Source organism: Chelonoidis abingdonii, chromosome 10 (assembly GCF_003597395.2).
Source record: "Chelonoidis abingdonii isolate Lonesome George chromosome 10, CheloAbing_2.0, whole genome shotgun sequence".
Classification (NCBI taxonomy): Eukaryota; Metazoa; Chordata; order Testudines; family Testudinidae; genus Chelonoidis; species Chelonoidis abingdonii.
The window spans coordinates 46,492,274-46,509,496 of NC_133778.1; the positions used below are offsets into that span (position 1 = coordinate 46,492,274).

At 45.4% G+C, this 17,223-nt stretch overlaps 1 protein-coding gene and 1 long non-coding RNA gene across 2 annotated transcripts in view; both read left to right on the forward strand.

Moving 5' to 3' along the window:
* Positions 1-49: 49 nt before the first annotated feature.
* LOC116838415 (uncharacterized) lies at positions 50-8,095 on the forward strand. The gene is made up of 3 exons (XR_012656653.1): positions 50-273; positions 1,462-1,542; positions 7,932-8,095. It is a non-coding gene; the product is annotated as an uncharacterized LOC116838415 (long non-coding RNA).
* Positions 8,096-14,745: 6,650 nt separating this feature from the next.
* The window catches only part of IFIH1 (interferon induced with helicase C domain 1), a 35,369-nt gene continuing 32,891 nt past the window's right edge, over positions 14,746-17,223 (forward strand). The window contains exon 1 of the mRNA XM_032803574.2: positions 14,746-15,563. Coding sequence (XP_032659465.1) covers positions 15,090-15,563 — 474 coding nt within the window. The 5' untranslated portion in view covers positions 14,746-15,089. The remainder of the gene's footprint in view (positions 15,564-17,223) is intronic.

Here is a 17,223-nt window from a genome sequence, read left to right on the forward strand (position 1 = left end):
GCGGGCTCCCCGCCCCCTCTGCCGTCAGGCCTCGTGAGGGCGGGGCCCAACTCCCCTCCCCGCAGTTTGTGCAGGGCCGGCGGCCGGGAGCGAGCGAAAGGAGATGTGTGGGGGAGGGGCGGACGGGCTGTCTGAGTTTCGGGGAATTTCTCTCGCCGTGGTTGTGCTGCAGACAGGAACTGGGTGAAACTGGAGCCGGAGCACGATGCTGCTCTGGCCGCTGCTGAGCCACTGCGCTAATGTCAGAACCGGCTGCGCTGGGCGATGTGTAAGGTGGGTCGCAGCAGCAGCAGTGGCTTTTTGATTGGTACATTTAAACAAGGGCGGGTGATCTGTTGCCCTTTCGTGCGGAGATGCACTTTGGAGCTCTGGGGCCTAAAACCCTCAATTTCAAAATCAAAGGTTGGGCTGGAAATGTTTTCCCTCCTGTTATTTCAGATATGATCGTTACCATGAGAGAAAACAAAATATTAGTCTTTTGAATTTGTTTAATTTTTGCATGTGACAGCACTTTGTACTTAGTCAGAGGCCCCTGCTGTTTATGTCGGCGTTTCAACCAGTAATGGGGAAGAGGAAAAATATTTTTTAAAAACATGGAAATGTGTTTCTATATCCATACAAACTGACTGGGGGATTCAGGGACTTGGTTAGCAACTGAAACTATTTAACTCTTTTTTTTAACTGATTTGATTTCAAGTGTCCCTTTAATGTTTGTAAACACTTTGAACCCTTACAAGTATACCTATATTTTACACTTCAAATACTCTTGGCCTAATTCTCCACAGCTCTATACATTGCATAATCACTATCTGTGCAAAATAGGCATAAGGCCTGGTCTACGTACCCAAGTTGTGCCAATGTAATTCCTTACTCCTGTGCACTTCCCAGCCTATGCAAAAGGACACACTTAATTGTGCAAATCCCACAACTGCTCCCCGCTGTGGATTTCCCTACACTCAACTGGGGCCCTGCCCTATTCACCTGGAGCAATCTGGGATGGCAGGTTTTCTTATTTCCATTGCCATCACTTCTCAGCTCTGAAAGCAGGTCTCACTCTAGTGTTATGGCAAGGTAAGTTGGGCAAACTTGGCACACCACTCAGGAATGTGGTCTTTCAGGTCCTGACATTCAGCAGCCACTGCTGATTGTCCCAGGTCTCTGTAATGATTCAGCTCTTGTACTGAGTGCAACTGCTCTGAAAATAGATCAAACACAAATTTCTAAACAGCTTCAAAACATGGAGTTCTCCTCAGGCAACTCCTTCCACCTCCAAGTTCATTTAGTCAGCACTTCTGGATCAGTCAGTGAGAATTCTGTCCAGTATAACAGGATCTGCTTTCTTGTCACAATAATGAACTGATGCATTCCTCTGTGCTTAGGGTTGTGAGCTGTTTGGAAAGGAATGGGGATATGGTGAAAGAAATAATAGGTGATTGACCTCTTTTCTCACAATTCACTCAGATGCCAGCAGATATCCTACAATATGCCATGAAAAAGAGATCTATTTTGCCCTTACCAAGCAAGAGTGCCTTTAGGCTAAAGGTCTGTAAACTGCTTTGCGATGTTCTAATTAAAGGAGCTATAGAATTGCAAACATCACTTTGCTGTGAGCCAGATTCTTCCATCTTTCCTCAAATAGTATCTTTTCCCCAAAGAGACTACTTAACGTAAGGGTGGCAGAATCTAGCCTTTTCTTACAGTAGCTACACTTACACTTCATTCTGGGTGTTTGATTGACTTCTAGTTGCTTTCGATATACTGTGTGTATGTGCCAGTGACCATCTACACTTAACTAAAAGAATAGCATCACTCTCCTATAAACCTTTGAGAATGTATTTGATGACATTTGTGGGCATAATGATTGAGCAGTCTTGCATAATGAAAGTAGTCAGATAGTTTGGTCTTTGCTTTTTGATTTTTTTTCTTTCTTGATGATTATGCACCTGAATCAATAGATGAAATTACACAATAGAGAAAAAGTTTGCAGGGAGGGAAATTAAACAATTTATAGATTTACAAGTTTCTCAAGAGAAAGATGTCATGAAAACTGAAAATATGTGGGAAAGGGAGAATGAAGAGCTTTAGAATTTCATGAGGAAAAGGGAAAATTGACAAAAAGGAAATGGCCAAAGTGAAATGAAAGCAAAATACTGTGAATAAGGGAAAGAGAAACAGAAAATGGATCATGATGAAAGAAAAGACACAAAGCACTAGATGTGTGTACTTTTGAAGATTTTTGCTGTAGTGCAAATTTTTTAGACCAACAGAAGGTCAAGTCATTAGCACAGGTTTCCTGCCCATGTAGGATGGATAGATTGGAACAGAGATCCTGAGAGGCTAAATGGAGGGGAGATTGGGAGTGTCATAGAGTTTAAGGCCTATAGATCCCTAACCTCTTGTCTATCACAGGTCATCCACACCACCCAGTACTAAACCCAACAACTGAAATTAGATGAAAATATTACAGCCCACAGGAGACTAGACTTATGTGCCATGGGCAGAGAATAGGAGTATACCAATCTCCTAGAACTGGAAGGGACCTTGAAAGGTCATGAAGTCCAGACTGCTGCCTTCACTAGCAGGACTAAGTACTGATTTTGCCCCAGATCCCTAAGTGGCCTCCTCAAGGATTGAACTCACAAGCCTGGGTTTAGCAGGCCAATGCTCAAACCACTGAACTATCCCTCCCCCTTCAGAGAATAGGAGTGACTGAGATGTACCAGTGCCTAATCCCCACAGGATGATAGGAAAATGAGTAAGCGGCTAATCTTAGGGTGCAGCGCTGGGAGTTACAGCTGTCTTCATACAGCTGTGTAGGGAAAGCGCTGCAGTGTGGCCACACTGACAGCTACCAGCGCTGCAGTGTGGCCACATTTGCAGCATTTGCAGCGCTGTTGGGAGTGGTGCATTATGGGCAGCTATCCCACAGAGCACCTCGTCCCATTTTGGCACCGTGGGTTGTGGGAAGGGGACTGACAGGTGCGGGTCATTTCGCTTCCTGTCCCAACGCCCCGTGATGCACCACTTCACATCCCAGCAGTCACTGTTTTTCCGTCCACGTTTGGCGCGATTGTGAGTCTCCCAACGGTTTCTGTGCAGCATGATTTCTATTGGAAATGGAGCCTGAGCTGCTGAGGACTTTGCTGATGAGTGTCGCCAGCACATCACGTTTGGCAGTTGAGCTATTCCTTCAGCTCCAAAGTGACAGTGAGGAGTCCGACGATGATATCCCCTCTGCACATTGATGCTTCAACAGAAAGCTCTAGCATAAAAATAGAAGACTCTGCAGAGGCAGCTGTCAATATTGGATACTTTTTTAAAAGGCAGCTTAGAATGGCCCCAAAGAATGCATCCTCCGCATAGTATTTCAAAAGTAGTATCGGATCCAAAGAAAGCACTAAGGTTTCCCTACCCTTCAGAATTCCAAGAAGTAGCTCTCATAGTTATAGCACTACTTGTGTTCCACTATTAAAGATGAGTACTTTTCAATGTAGCTTTAAGGAAGCAGAAATGGTCTGAGGGGATAAACGCTCCAGTGGAAGATGAGACCCATTTAGCTACTCTTGACTAAGTAAAGCTGAAAAAAGACAGCTGAGCACCTAAGTACACCTGAGCCAATCTGTGCAGCTAAGACTTGTTTTATGGTTAAAGAATTACTGAAGGACAATCTCAGAGGACCAACCTGGAAGTCTCCACAGACAGCCTGTCTTCAAAGTTGGTAAATAGCTGGGCTATGAATCCGGACTGAACAAACTTTGTATTTGCTTAATTAGATTGGCTGAGAACACTTTAGTAGGTCAAGGCACTCTGTTTAGTTTCCTTCTGTTGTGCCACAGTTATAAATAAAAGAATAGTGTCTCTTACCTAGAACAAGAAATTGTATCATTGGGGACTGGATGCTAGTTAGCTACAAGTAACCTGGGCTACCAAGTGAGAGATGCCTTACAGTGGTGCCTGGAGCTGTACACATTACGCATAGTCCACACTGCTGCAGTGGCAAGAAGGAGCAGGCATAGCTGCTCCACTCTCTACTTAGGTTTAGATCTGCTGATCCTCTGTTGTAACACAGGGATGGCAAGGCCAAAATTAAGTGATTGGTGCTGTGACTCCGATGCATCATGTCACAATGCCACTCATTCATTCTTGGTCCTACTCACTCATCATACCAGAGGGGTTGTGGAACCAAGCATGAGTGGACAGCTCCTGCACCAGAGCTACAGGCAGGAGCTTGCCTTGCCCCACTTCCAGCTGCTCCTGTCCCATCTCAAGAATGGGGAATGCTACTGCACCAGGCTGAGAAGTGGGGGCAGAGCACGATGTGGTCTCAGCAGGGGGAATGGCATCACAGGTTTATAGCACACACCACGGGAAATACTACTGAGCGTACTACAAACTCACAGAAGTGGCTCTATATTCGTACAGGGCATGATTTGCAGTGCATGTTTCTTTCCTGGGCTATGGTATCTTTCACTTTCTGCAATAATAAAGACTGTTTTCAAAGGCCAAGAATTCATTTATTGAAAAGAAAATAACTTTCTTGACAGACACACAACATTTTGGGAACCTAAAAGGGCAGGGGTGGGTGGTGGGTGAACTGTACAGTCACAGGTTTGAATATGTCCTGTCTGGAGTGCTGTGCAATGACTGCTGCACTTCAGGATGAAAATACTGCATGGTGATGGGGGTTGAGTGCAGAGGGTAAGGGTCGTAGTTCTCAGGGCTGTTGCTGGTGAAAGTACAGGTGTTGGGGCAGCTGGTGGTGGTAAGAACCTGGATGCTGGGGAAGGGGGTTTGAGCTGACATTGGGGCACAAGGGAAAGAGCTTTGGGATGGGGGGCGGGGCCGGCACGGTAGTGCTCTGCCTGCATGGCTATGAGTGACTGGATAGAGTCGCTTGGCGCACCAGGATGCTTATCAGCTGTTTTTGTTTTCTTCTTAGCCACTGTGTTTCTCTGGCGGATCCTGCTTTCCCTTTCCCTCCAGTCCTGCAGTTTTTTACTCTCTCTGGCAGAGTGATCCATAACTGCTTTTTCAGCATGTCTTCTTTGCTTTTTTTCATGGCTTCTTCCTGAGGTTTTGTAGCCTCTGAGCAGTGGATGATACGGGCAGTCGAGTAGTCAAGGACACTTTTCGAAAGGCAAAAAAAGGCAACAGTTAACAGAGGCAGCATTGTTTATAATCTCACCCAGACAGTTATTCCCACACAGTGAAGGAGTTTACAGTCTTCACTTTAGCATACTTTTCCCATACCAAACAGAGCGCACATAACCCACAGGAGAGCCACGAAATCGTGAGTAAGGGGGAATGATTGCTTCAGGGATGTGCAGGGTTTCTGTGCGTTGGGGAAAGCAAACTGCTGCAGGGGGCATCTACACTGAACAGTCTCCAACATTTTCCACAGGAGTTAATCCTGGAAGATATCTCGCTGCTGCGGGTCACCTGGGAAAGAGCGGGAGGGTCTTCTACAGCAATGCGGATTTCGCCCTGGCCCCTATGCAGCTTGCCTGTGTGCAGCAATGGTCCCCCACCCCTCGCGGCACAGTGGCGCGGACGCGTTAGCCTGACTGGGACAAGGACCACAGTGGCTCTCCCTATAAACTTGCACAAGCGCATTGCCCACGCTCTGGCTGAAACTTTTGAAGAGATTACCGAGGCCGATTACCGCGACATGATAGACCACATCAATGGGCTATTCCACATCTAGGCATGCATGCATGCAGCCCTAACCTCCTCCCTCCTCTCCCGAAACATTTCCATCCTGAAAATAAAAGCCGCTTACCGGGAACCCGCTCCTCTGCTTGTCCTTCACCAAGTACCGGCTGCTGCGACTGGCTACCTTCCTCCTGGCTTGAGAAGAGCTCCTGGCTGCATGCCTCCTGGGACTCCGGGGTGTCTCCCCCCACCCCAGTACCCTCACTCTCGGTTCCTCCCCCCTTCCCCCTCTCTCCTTTCCTCCCTCCCCCGCTCTGAAGTGTCCATCGTGGTCGTCGGATTGGCAGTGGGGTCACCCCCAAGTATCGCGTCCAGCTCCTTGTAAAAATGGCAGGTCGTGGGGGCAGCACCTGAGCGGCGGTTTCCCTCGTGGGCTTTGAATAGGCACTCCGCAGCTCCTTCACTTTAACCCTGCACTGCACCTGCGTCCCGGTCATGCCCCTTTCCAGCATGGCCCTTGAGATCTGCCATAGGTATCGTAATTCCTACGGCTGGAGCGCAGCTGTGACTGCACAGCTTCCTCACCCCAAACACTGATGAGGTCCAGCAACCATTGCTCCATGCTGGGGCTCGTTTGGGCACGTGGAGGCATGGTCACCTGGAAAGATTCACTGATTGCACTCCACACCTGGCTGAGCAAACAGGAAGGGGATTTTTAAAATTCCCGGGGCATTTAAGGGCGGGTCACCTGAGGCCAGGGCAGTAGAGTGCGAACTGATGAGCAGAGTGGCTGAACAGGCATTCTGGGATACCCTCGAATACTCTGGAGGCCAATTACAGCGCTTTTGGTGGCCACACTGGGAGAGCAGCGCTGCATCACCAGCGCTGCAATCGTTATACCCCAGGCAGAGCAGGAGTACAGCCAGCGCTGCAGCCAGGGAGATGCAGCGCTGTATGTGCCTTGCAAGTGTGGACGGTGAGTAAGTTGCAGCGCTGTAAACCCACCACCAGCGCTGCAACTCTCCAGTGTAGCCATACACTAAGGCAAGTGAAACCTACCGACACTGCAGTGGAAGGAAAAAAATCCAAGGTCACTGCCAATCTGAGCCGGGGGGGGGAGGGGGAGAAATTCCTTCCTGATCCCACATAACAGCAATCAGTTAGCAAGAAACAGCCAGCCAAGCACCTAAGAGAATGCTCTGTACCACCTCAGAATCCTTACCTTTCCTGCCTAAGGTCCCATCTCCAGTTGTGGCCATCCCTGATGCATCAGAGGAAGGAGATTTTTTAAAATAAGTTACACGGCGGAAAAAAGTCCCAACAGTAGCTCCCAACCTCTAGCAGGAATTGCAGCACCTCCTCTCCATCTCCTGCTCCTCCTTTTCTAAGGATCACCCAATAAAGCTGCAGGTCTTTTCCCAGGGTAAAGTTTGAGGAAAAGAAGCACAGGAGTCTGTTCTCACTAGCGCATGCTCTCCTCCAGAGCCTGGAAGGAAACCTAAGAGTCATGACTCCCATCATTCCTCTGCTGCCAGCAAGTACCTAAGAAACCCCTGGCAAAGTGTCTCATTGCCCTGCAGTGTTGGTCCACATAGTGGATGACAACCTACTCTTTCTATTGTTTAGCTCAAGTGGCAAGGATCTAAAGTTTCAGCCTTGTGGATGACCTATATGGGTGTTAATGTGAAGCCACATGATGGAATTTGGGGGAGAGGGCATTAGTTTGCCTTTTTTAAAACTCAGGGAATTACACAGACAAAATTACACTAAAAGAATATTATTAAGATTGTAAAATGCTAGTACTGAAAAATTAGGAAATGCCATAATTAAAGACAGAGCAACCTTAATCAGCCCTTTTGCGTGTATGTATTATGATTACGCTTGGAACGATTCAGTTTTTATCAGTAAATGTCAATTTCACCATGCACACAAAAAACAATGAAAAAATATTTCCATCAATAATTGAAATTTATGGATAGGCAAAGTAAGAAAAATGCTGCTTGAGAATTTATTAGACTTTAAGGATATTCTGTTTTGTATATATTTTGACATGTGATGTTGACAATTTGTGTTTTAATGGTTATAAAGCTAGCTTCTTGAATCTGTCAAGTAACTATTGCTTGACCTCCTCCATAATTTCACACAATGGTGAATATTTAAATAGATAAAAATTGAAAAAATGTTTATATAATTATTCACTGAAATTATTTTAAAAAATTGAATTTGGCTAAGTCTGATTGTGATACAGTCTTTTCATGATCGCATATTTTTTTCCACAGAACCGGTGCCTCATTCAATGTTCAGAATGGACAGTGTTCTTAAAGTTTCTTTAACAATTTTTGTGTGTGTAATATTTCAGTTACTTATTAGTTTCCAATATAAAAGATTTTTTTGATCATTTTTTCAGGAACTCAATCACTTATGTTGTTTACAGCAGGCCTTTGAAATTCAAGTCTAGCTGAGTTATAAATACTAAAAATCTCTATTTCCTTTCTGCCACTTGCATTCCGCAACATTTTTTGGCAGCATGTCAAAATAATAATTGAATGTGAACATTTGAAAGAGCCACCCCACCACTGGAGCCAATGCAGCAGTAGCAAACTATACTCGGAATACGTGGGAGTAGCTGTAGTGGCAGTGAGGAAAGAGCCAGACAGAGCTCCAGCCCCTCCCTGACAACATCCCTGGATTCAGTAAGAGGTCCCAGGAATCCATCTCCCCAATGTAGAGACAATCACCTCTCTCCAATGTGAAAGAGGAGACAGTTGGGCCATCTCCCAGGTCTATCACATACTGTCAGCAGCCCTTCATTGTCTGGCATAAGTATTCTCCTGCCATTAACTAATGTAATTAGTCTATAGGTCAAATTGTAATAGTCTGTGGTGAAGTACTGAAGGTTCAAACTCTGCTGTTGATGAAACATGAGGGGTGGATGTGACAGGTGTAAATAATGGAATTTATTTTTACCTCCTTCCTTTAAAACTAGGAAATTACTTTAAAAAATACTCCATTAAAAGAACTCTAGGTTGCAAAGTCAAGAACTCAAAAGTTTATGATTGCCCATACATACCCTTGTGTGAATGCATTATGATATAGTCTTTAATTACACAATCCCATACTGTTTTTTCCCTCTGGGTACTTGACTTACTCAAGGTACAAATTGGATGCACAATATGGCATAATTTAAGTTTGTCCAAGCAACCATAGTTCTGGCATTGCCCAGCTTTTGAGAGCTGGATTTAATTAATCTTTTCTGTCTCTTTCTCTCTCTTAACATAATTAAAACTAAATCATGTATGGATTTTATGCAAATATGGATTTGGTGGAGGTACCTATGCCGATGGGAGGAAGCATCTTCAAAAAATACTTAGGTGTCTGCTTCCAGGAGAGGATGAATCCCAAGCAGAAATAGGTTCCTCCCTCCAGCCTAGATTTAGGTACCCAAGTTTGTGTGAAGAATGGGGCTTAGGACACACCCCTCTCATCAGTATCTCCCTTTGGCTAGTTTACACAGGTCCCCACTTAGCATGCTGGCTTTGGCAAATCCTGTTCTTAGGCACCTATCTTTCCCCATTCATTGTATAGAGAGCCTAGGTGCTAGACTCAGATTTTGTGGATTCCAGTGGCTTTTTTTCTAGGCACCTAAAAGTTAGGTGTTGTAATGCTTACTGTCACAGTGCCTGAGTCCCTTTGTAAATCTAGCCCTCAGTGTGTAGTATCAGTCTTTCCTGGGTTGGGGAAACAGGCTACTATGCTTATACCTGGTTTTATCCTAATTTACAAATTAAAACAATGGCTCTTAACCCAAGAAAAAAAGGGTTATAGGAAAAATATTGTAGTCATGAACTGTAGCTTTGCTGTCAGGTGTGACTGTAATGATACTTTTATAAAACTCCATAAATATATGGAATGGATTCCAGCATGTCTCAGTTTAGAAATTTTAACAGACAAACTCCCCCTTTTACTAAAATGAAAACATTTTTAGTATGCTTTTGAAAATCCCACAAGGTACTACGTTAGGCACCTATCTGAATCTGTAGGTACCCAAATAACTTTAAAAATATGGCCCCCTACCATCTATTTCCCTATAGCCCTGTTCAAGGAATAATGACTTGTGCTTGTGCTAACTAAGGGTGCCATGGCAACAAGGATGCTCAGAACAAGTAGGGTGGGTGAAGATGTTACTTAGCAACAAGGATCTTTAGGTTGGAAAGCTCTGTTCTCAATTGTGAAGGACAATGAAAGTCAAAATCAGAAAATGTAAAAACTCAGGGAGGGAATGTGCAGTGACTGGTGATGGTAATGTGTTGGAAAGAAGTATCAGGAAAGTCAAAGGGGCATTATTATGAAATCTTAGGGAATATAGGAGCTTCTGAACAGACCTGGAACAAATCAGAAATAAAAAGGAACAGTAGGAGACAACAATCGAACCAAACAGCACAGAGTGAAATGAAACCAAAACCCAGAATGGGAGTACAGAAAAGGAAAATAGAAAACAAACAGTGTTGAAAGATAAAAACAAAGAACTATAAAACAGAAGAGAGAGTTTCAATGTACATATCTAATTACAGCTCTACTTAAGAACATAAGAATGACCATACTGGGTCAGACCAGTGGTCCATCTAGCTCAGTATCCTATTTTCCAACAGTGGCCAGCACCAAATAATTCAGAGAGAATTAATAGAACAGGTCTATTATCAAGTGATCCATCCCCTGTTGTCTAGTCCCAGCTTCTAGCAGTCAGAGGTTTAGGGACACCCAGATTATGGGGTAGTGCCCCTGACCATCTTGACTAATAGCCATTTATGGACCTATCCTCCATGAATTTATTTAATTCTTTTCTGAACCAAGTTATACTTTTGGCCATCACAGCATCCGATGGCAATGAGTTCCACAGATTAGTTGTGCATTGTGTGAAAAAGTACTTCCTCTTGCTTGCATTAAATCTGACGTCTATTATTATCATTGGGTTTTTGTATTGTGTGAAAGGGTAAAAAATAATACTTCTCTATTCACTTTCTCCACACCATTAATGATTTTATAGACCTCTACCATATCCCTCCTTAGTTGTCTCTTTTCTAAGATGAATGGCCCCAGTCTTTTAATCTCTCCTCATATGGGAGCTAATCATTTCGTTGCCCTTATCTGTACCTTATCCAATTCTAATATCTTCCCTTTGAGATGAACACAGCATGCCTTTCTGGTCATTCCAAGGTGTGGGCATACCAGGAATTTATATCATGGCATCATGATATTTTCTGTCTTATTATCTATTCCTTTCATAAGGATTCCTAACATTCTGTTGGCTTGTGCTGCTGTATGTTGAGCAGATGTTTTCAGAGAACTATCTGTGTTGACTCCAAGCTCTCTTTCTTGAGTGGTAACAGCTAAATTAGAATCCATCATATTGTGTGTACAGCTGGGATTATATTTTTCAAGTGCATTACTTTGCACTTATTAACAATGAATTTCATCTGCCACTTAGACATATTTTCAAATATTTAACACTTTGCCCTCTTTGGGCAAAGCTCACTGAAATCTATGGAAAAATCTCATTGACGTCAATGGAATCTATATTAGGCCCATAGAGTCCTTCATCAAAGGTTGGAAGTCACAAAGACTAAATAAAACATTACAGATTTATGTCAGTATAACTCCGTCACTCGGGGGTGGAAAATGGGCTTCTCACATTGACATAGCTATTGCCTCTCAGAGGTGGAATACCTACACTGGCAGGAGAAGTTTTCCCATCAGCATAGGTAGTGTCTTCACTACGGTGGCACAGCTGCATCAGTACAACTGCAGCACTGTGAGAGTACACAAGCATTAAGACACACATTTCCTTGCACAGCAGATGAGAACATTATTTGACAACTTTACAGAAGGGGAAAACAGACACAGAAGAGTGAAGTGACTTCACAGAAACTAATGTAATTTAGCAAGTTACTACTTGGATATTTGGAATGCTGACTTAAGTGCCCAAATGTGGAAGCGGTTGCCTTAATTTAGGCACCCTAATTTTGAAAGCTCCACCCGCAGATTACAGGAAATGGGGCACTATAATGATGACACTAAAGTATGTCTATACTTTGAGTTGGCGATATGAGTCCCAGCTTGAGGAGACATACCCACACTAACACTGAGCTAGCATGCTAAAAATAGATGGTAGCCATGACTGGAGGAGCTACCCACCCCATGTACATACCTGTCTGAGGCACCAGGCACATACTTAAGGCACCGAGCACCACCCATCCCTTGTGCTACTGCGACTACACTATGTGTAGTATGCTAGTTCAAACAGAGTTAGCAAGGATATGTGTTCTCAAGCTGGGAATTACATCCCCAGTTTGAAGTGTAGACATATCCTAAACCAGGTTTGGCCAAACCTGAGTGGTGTTGCGACCCCATATGCCAGGTTGCAACAGAGTGGGGAGTCAGGCCAAGGAGAGTACAGGCTTGCTCTCCAACACCTCCTTCACCCAGGGCCTTCCCTCCACACCAGGCCAATATTAGGGTTGTGGTGTGAGGGAAGAGGGTGCTGCTGCAGGTGGTCAGTGCCCCCTCGGCAGGGAGAGGAGGAGGAGGCTCATCGCCTATGATTTTGCCATCACTCCCCCGCCCCCATGAATTTGGATACCGGATGGATCATACAAAGGAAAAAATGTATCTGGTGGGTCCCCTTAGTAAAAAGTTTGGGAACCACTGCCCTAAGAATGAGGTCATCAGGTTGATCTGTGGTGAGATCCTCTCCTGAAATGTTTTATTAAATCTTATTAAAAGTGCCAAATTTATTCTTTCTTGGATTAAATTCATCATGCCTTTCCTCATCAGCAAAAAGACAGTTTTCTTGAAAGCAGTTATGGATTTTTGTGATTTATTCATTAAAAATAAAAACATTTTAAAGGACAAAGTCTCAAGAAGTCCACTTTATGGAGCCACCTGCACATATGTTAAAGCCATCTATAGTAGTTTAGATTAAGCAAAACATTTAAGGCCTGCTCCTTTCAAGGGATCTGCATTAATTCTCCTGTGGTGGCTGATCTTAACAAACTGACTATTCCTTCATGAAAGCCCTAACAATATGTATATGCACAATGCACACGTGCAAAAGTGAAAAGAGATGTTTGTCACAGAGAAGTAATCTGCACTTTGTGGCAGCAGCTGCCCCTCACTTTCATGTCTCCACTATGATAGGACAAGAAGCTTTTGATTTTTTTCTGTCTTGAAACTAATTATATTGGCAAGGAATTATTTTAAACCCCAAAAACATTTTTGGTGGAGAATCATGTTTAATCAAGCCTCTAGCAGGCAGTCGCTTACAGTTTTTTTCTGACAGAAGAGCTGGATTATCTAGACATGCTAGATTATGATTTTAATACCACAGTCCTTTGTAGGTAAAACTGCAAAAATGTATCCTTTGAGGAGAAGGCTCTAGCACAGTGGTTCTCAGACTATTGTACTTCTAACCCCTTTCACATAGCAAGCCTCTGAATGCGACTCCCCTTATAAATTAAAAACACTTGTTTATATATTTAACACCATTATAAATGCTGGAGGCAAAGCAAGGTTTGGGGTGGAGGCTGACAGCTCGTGACCCCCAATGTAATAACCTTGCAACCCCCTGAGGGGACTCAACCCGCAGTTTGAGAACCCCTGCTCTAGCCATCTCCCATGTCTTTGCCCCTCTACGCCCATATTTAGTGTTGTCAATTCTTGTGATCTGATTTTGCCAGAAGCTGGGATTGGGTGACAAGGCATGGATCACGTGATTATAACCTGTCTGTTCATTCCCTTTGGGGCATCTGCCATTGGCCACTGTCAGAGGACAGGATACTGGGCTTGATGGACCTTTGGTCTGACCCAGTATGGCCGTTCTTATGATTGGAAGTTGGTCTTGTGCTATTTAGTGGATATTTTTACAATCTCCAGCTGCTAGAATCAAGAAATCGCACTATTGCTGCAAACTTAAGAAATTTACGTTTTCTTTTAAAAAAAATACAAGAGATTTTCATTCACTCTTGGCTAAAATACATATACACACAATTGGTCAATGCAGTCTGTAGTTGAGGAGTGCTCCTGAATTCCTTGCTGACACTAAGCTGTCACATAGCATCAGGGAGCCATGCTTCCTACCATTTTTAGTTAGCTGAGACTCCATCCTATCCTGATGGATGATGACCTGGCATCAGCAATACCTGCTTCTGTGACCTGCTGCCTAGAAAAAAAGCAATGCAACATACATGGTTGTCAAAACGTCAGCTCTTAGGAAACTCCAATACAGCCAATACAGAATGCTACAGTGTAATTCCTCAGCAACATTGGCTACCTCCAGTATGTCTAACATGTTTTCTGCTTTCTACACTGGCTTCCCATTGAATGTCAAGTTCAAAACGCTCTATCAGGATATCTAATATATTGCTTAGACCTGCAGGACAAAGATTGTAGCTGACAAGTCCTTTTACCATAAGGTAAAAATTGTCTGGCAGAACCATCTCTAGAGCTGTTGTGAAGCAAACTCCCTCAGGAACTAAGGGCCCTCACATATCCCACCTCCTCCCACTTCCAGAGCAAGGTATGCTTCTTCAAGCTGCCTTCTCTAACATAGAGACACAGCAGAGTGCACATTTAAAAACACCCAAAAACTTTCCAAAACAAAACACTCCACACACAAGTCTCCCCATGGAGAGAGGATAAACCAGTGAAAGCAAACCAGAGAACAACATGACAGTCAAGTTGCTTATTGCAGGAGGTGGAGGACACTCAGATACTACAGTATTGTGATGTGGGTGGTAGAGGAACCTATACAGAACCGACCTTCACGGTTGTAAAGAAAAGCTTGGAAAGTGAAAAGGTGGGACCTAATGTCTCAGAAAACAGAAGGCAAATCAAATCCCACACTTAAAAAATCCTCATGCATTTTTAACCAATCTCATGATTTTGGGGGAGCTGTTTGACTCCTGTGCTACTATTTTTGCCTTTCTGTGCCCCCCTCTGTATTCTCTTCCTTTTTCCCCTCTGCCGGCAAGAGTCGGCATGGGACACCACCCAGCTCCGCTCCTGTGCTGGGATGCCTGCAGGACTCAGGAAGATGCCTCAGCCCTTTGCGTTTGGAAACCGAACAGCCGGCAGGAATCGAAATCGAAAGTGGCTGGCTGAGGAAATTTAAAAGCGCCGTGCGCGTCCCCTGCTCAGCAGAACTTCGGAGGCACGGAGCAGGGCACCCCGGAGAGGCGTGTCCCTAAGCGGCCCGCACCGACTCCGAGAGAAACGCAAAGGCTGAGGGTTAGCAAGGGCCGAGCGCAAGGGGAGAATCGCAGCCACCCGCCCCGGTCCGAGCGGCTAGGACTTGAGCGCCGGAGAAGCACAGGGAACCTCCCCCTTCCCTGGGCACTAGGAACTCCCTGAGCAAGGGGGAGCGCCGTGATCTCAACCCTATCATGGTGACTCCGGGCGCAGAAGAGATGTCGGCCCTATCGCCTGCGGAGGAGTTCCTCTATCTGATCTCCTGCTTCAGGGTCCGGCTTACGCAGATCATACGGGTGGCACCGGTGCTGGACCGCCTGACCACGCTGAGCCTGCAGGAGAAGGAGTGGATCCGGGCGGTCGCTGCACAGCAGGGCGACCCGCAGGCGGTCGGGGAGCTGCTGGACGCGGTGGCGCGGGGCTGCCAGCAGCAGGGCTGGATCCAGCAGTTTGTCACTGCGCTGCAGCAGGCGGGCAGCGACCTGGCCGCATGCTACGTGAACCCCAGCCTGAGCGAGCTGCCCTCCCCGGCAGAGGAGGCCGAACACGACGTGTGCGTGCACCTGGTGCAGCTGCTCTATGGCACCCTGGTGGACAAGATGAAGAGCGTGCAGGTCGCCAACAAGTGTGTGGAGAAGAGACTCTTCCAGGGCGATGACCGGGAGCGGGTAGGTATTGCTGCCCCCTCCACCCCTGGTGCTGGGCCTGGCCGCGGAGGTGCTGCATTTCCACACACCCCTTTAACCCACAGAGCCGGAGAGGCAGCTACCGCAGCATTGTTTGCCCGACAGCAGGGGTGCGGGGTAGAGTGGACGAGCCTCATCGTCTCCCTGTCAAAGGAAAGTCTCTCCCAGGCCGAGCGCTGCTCGCCTGATTCCCGCCCCGCGCCAGCAGCCGTTCCCAGGGGAGAAGCGCCGCATCTGGGATTCCTTCCCTCACTCCCCGGGCAGCGAGCCCACGAGAGAAGTACAGGAATGGGCCTTCCCGGCCTCTGGTCCCACCTCCCACAAGCCGTCAGGTGACCTGGGTGGCGAAAACGCCTCTGTAGAACTGATCTTCCTCTCCCGTTTGACTCTCATAACTGGGGCTTGTACAACATAGGGTGACCAGACAGCAAATGTAAAAAATTGAGAGGGGGTGGTGGGTAATAGGAGCCTATCTAAGAAAAAGACCCCAAAATTGTAACTCTTCCTATAAAATCGGACATCATGTTTGCGCTCATATTTCCTAGTCGCCTATTCCCGCTCCCTACCACTCCCCCATATTTGTTAATTTTGTGCCTTTTTTTTCCTGCTGTGTCTTGTACTTGGAACAGCCTGTCTCTGATAATACATCAGATGACCATCTTTTCATACGAATTCCTCCTCAGAATATGTCTGCTATATCTTTTAGCAATAATCCACTAACCAATTAATCTCTGTGTATGGTAAAAAAGGTACCAGTTTGAGGTTGGAATATTTGGGGTTCTCTGGTAGATATTATGAGTGATTGGCTTATATAGATTGTAAGTCTTTTGAGGTGAAAACCATGGCTTGGTCTATACTACAGAGTTAGGTTGAGGTAAAGCAGCTTATGTGGACCTAATTAAGTCAGTGTCTACACTAGAATGCTTCTTCTCTGGAAGTAAGTGGCCTGCTACACCAACATAATAACAACCTCCACAAGAGGCACACCACTTATGTCACAGTAATTAGGGTGATGCAGGATCTGTGTAGACACTGCCTTACTTACATTGACTCTTGTCAGTTTCAGGGCTCAAAGCAGAAGTGGAGCTCTTAGCTGGAGCTGTGAAACTGACAAGAATGTCAATTTCACGCTTGGTATCCTCAGTGCTATGAAATTGAGCCCTTCACTGGGCTCCAGCTGTGAGCCCTATCTGGCTGTCAGTGCCCCATACTTGGCTATTAGTGCCCCTCATTGCCCCACTTAAGTTGTTGCCAGCGCTCCTTGTGAGGGCATGCACCACCAGGAGGGTGACCAGACAGCAAATGTGAAAAATCCGGACGGGTGGGGGGTAATAGGAGTCTATATAAGAAAAAGACCCCAAAATCAGGACTGTTCCTATAAAATCGGGACATCTGGTCACACTAACCGCCAGCAGAGGGAGTGTAGTGCGGACACCAATAGCTGACTGAATTACTGTGGTGGCTGTATGCCAACCTAAGTTGTCGACTTAATTTTGTAGTGTAGACAGGCCCCCAGTCTTTACTCTTTGAACTGTACAGTTCTGAGCACACTGTGCTAAATAAATAAATGTGGATTTTATGGAAATGTGGATAAATATGGGAAATCCAGTGAATGGTTTGGGCAATTCAACAAATGATGTGA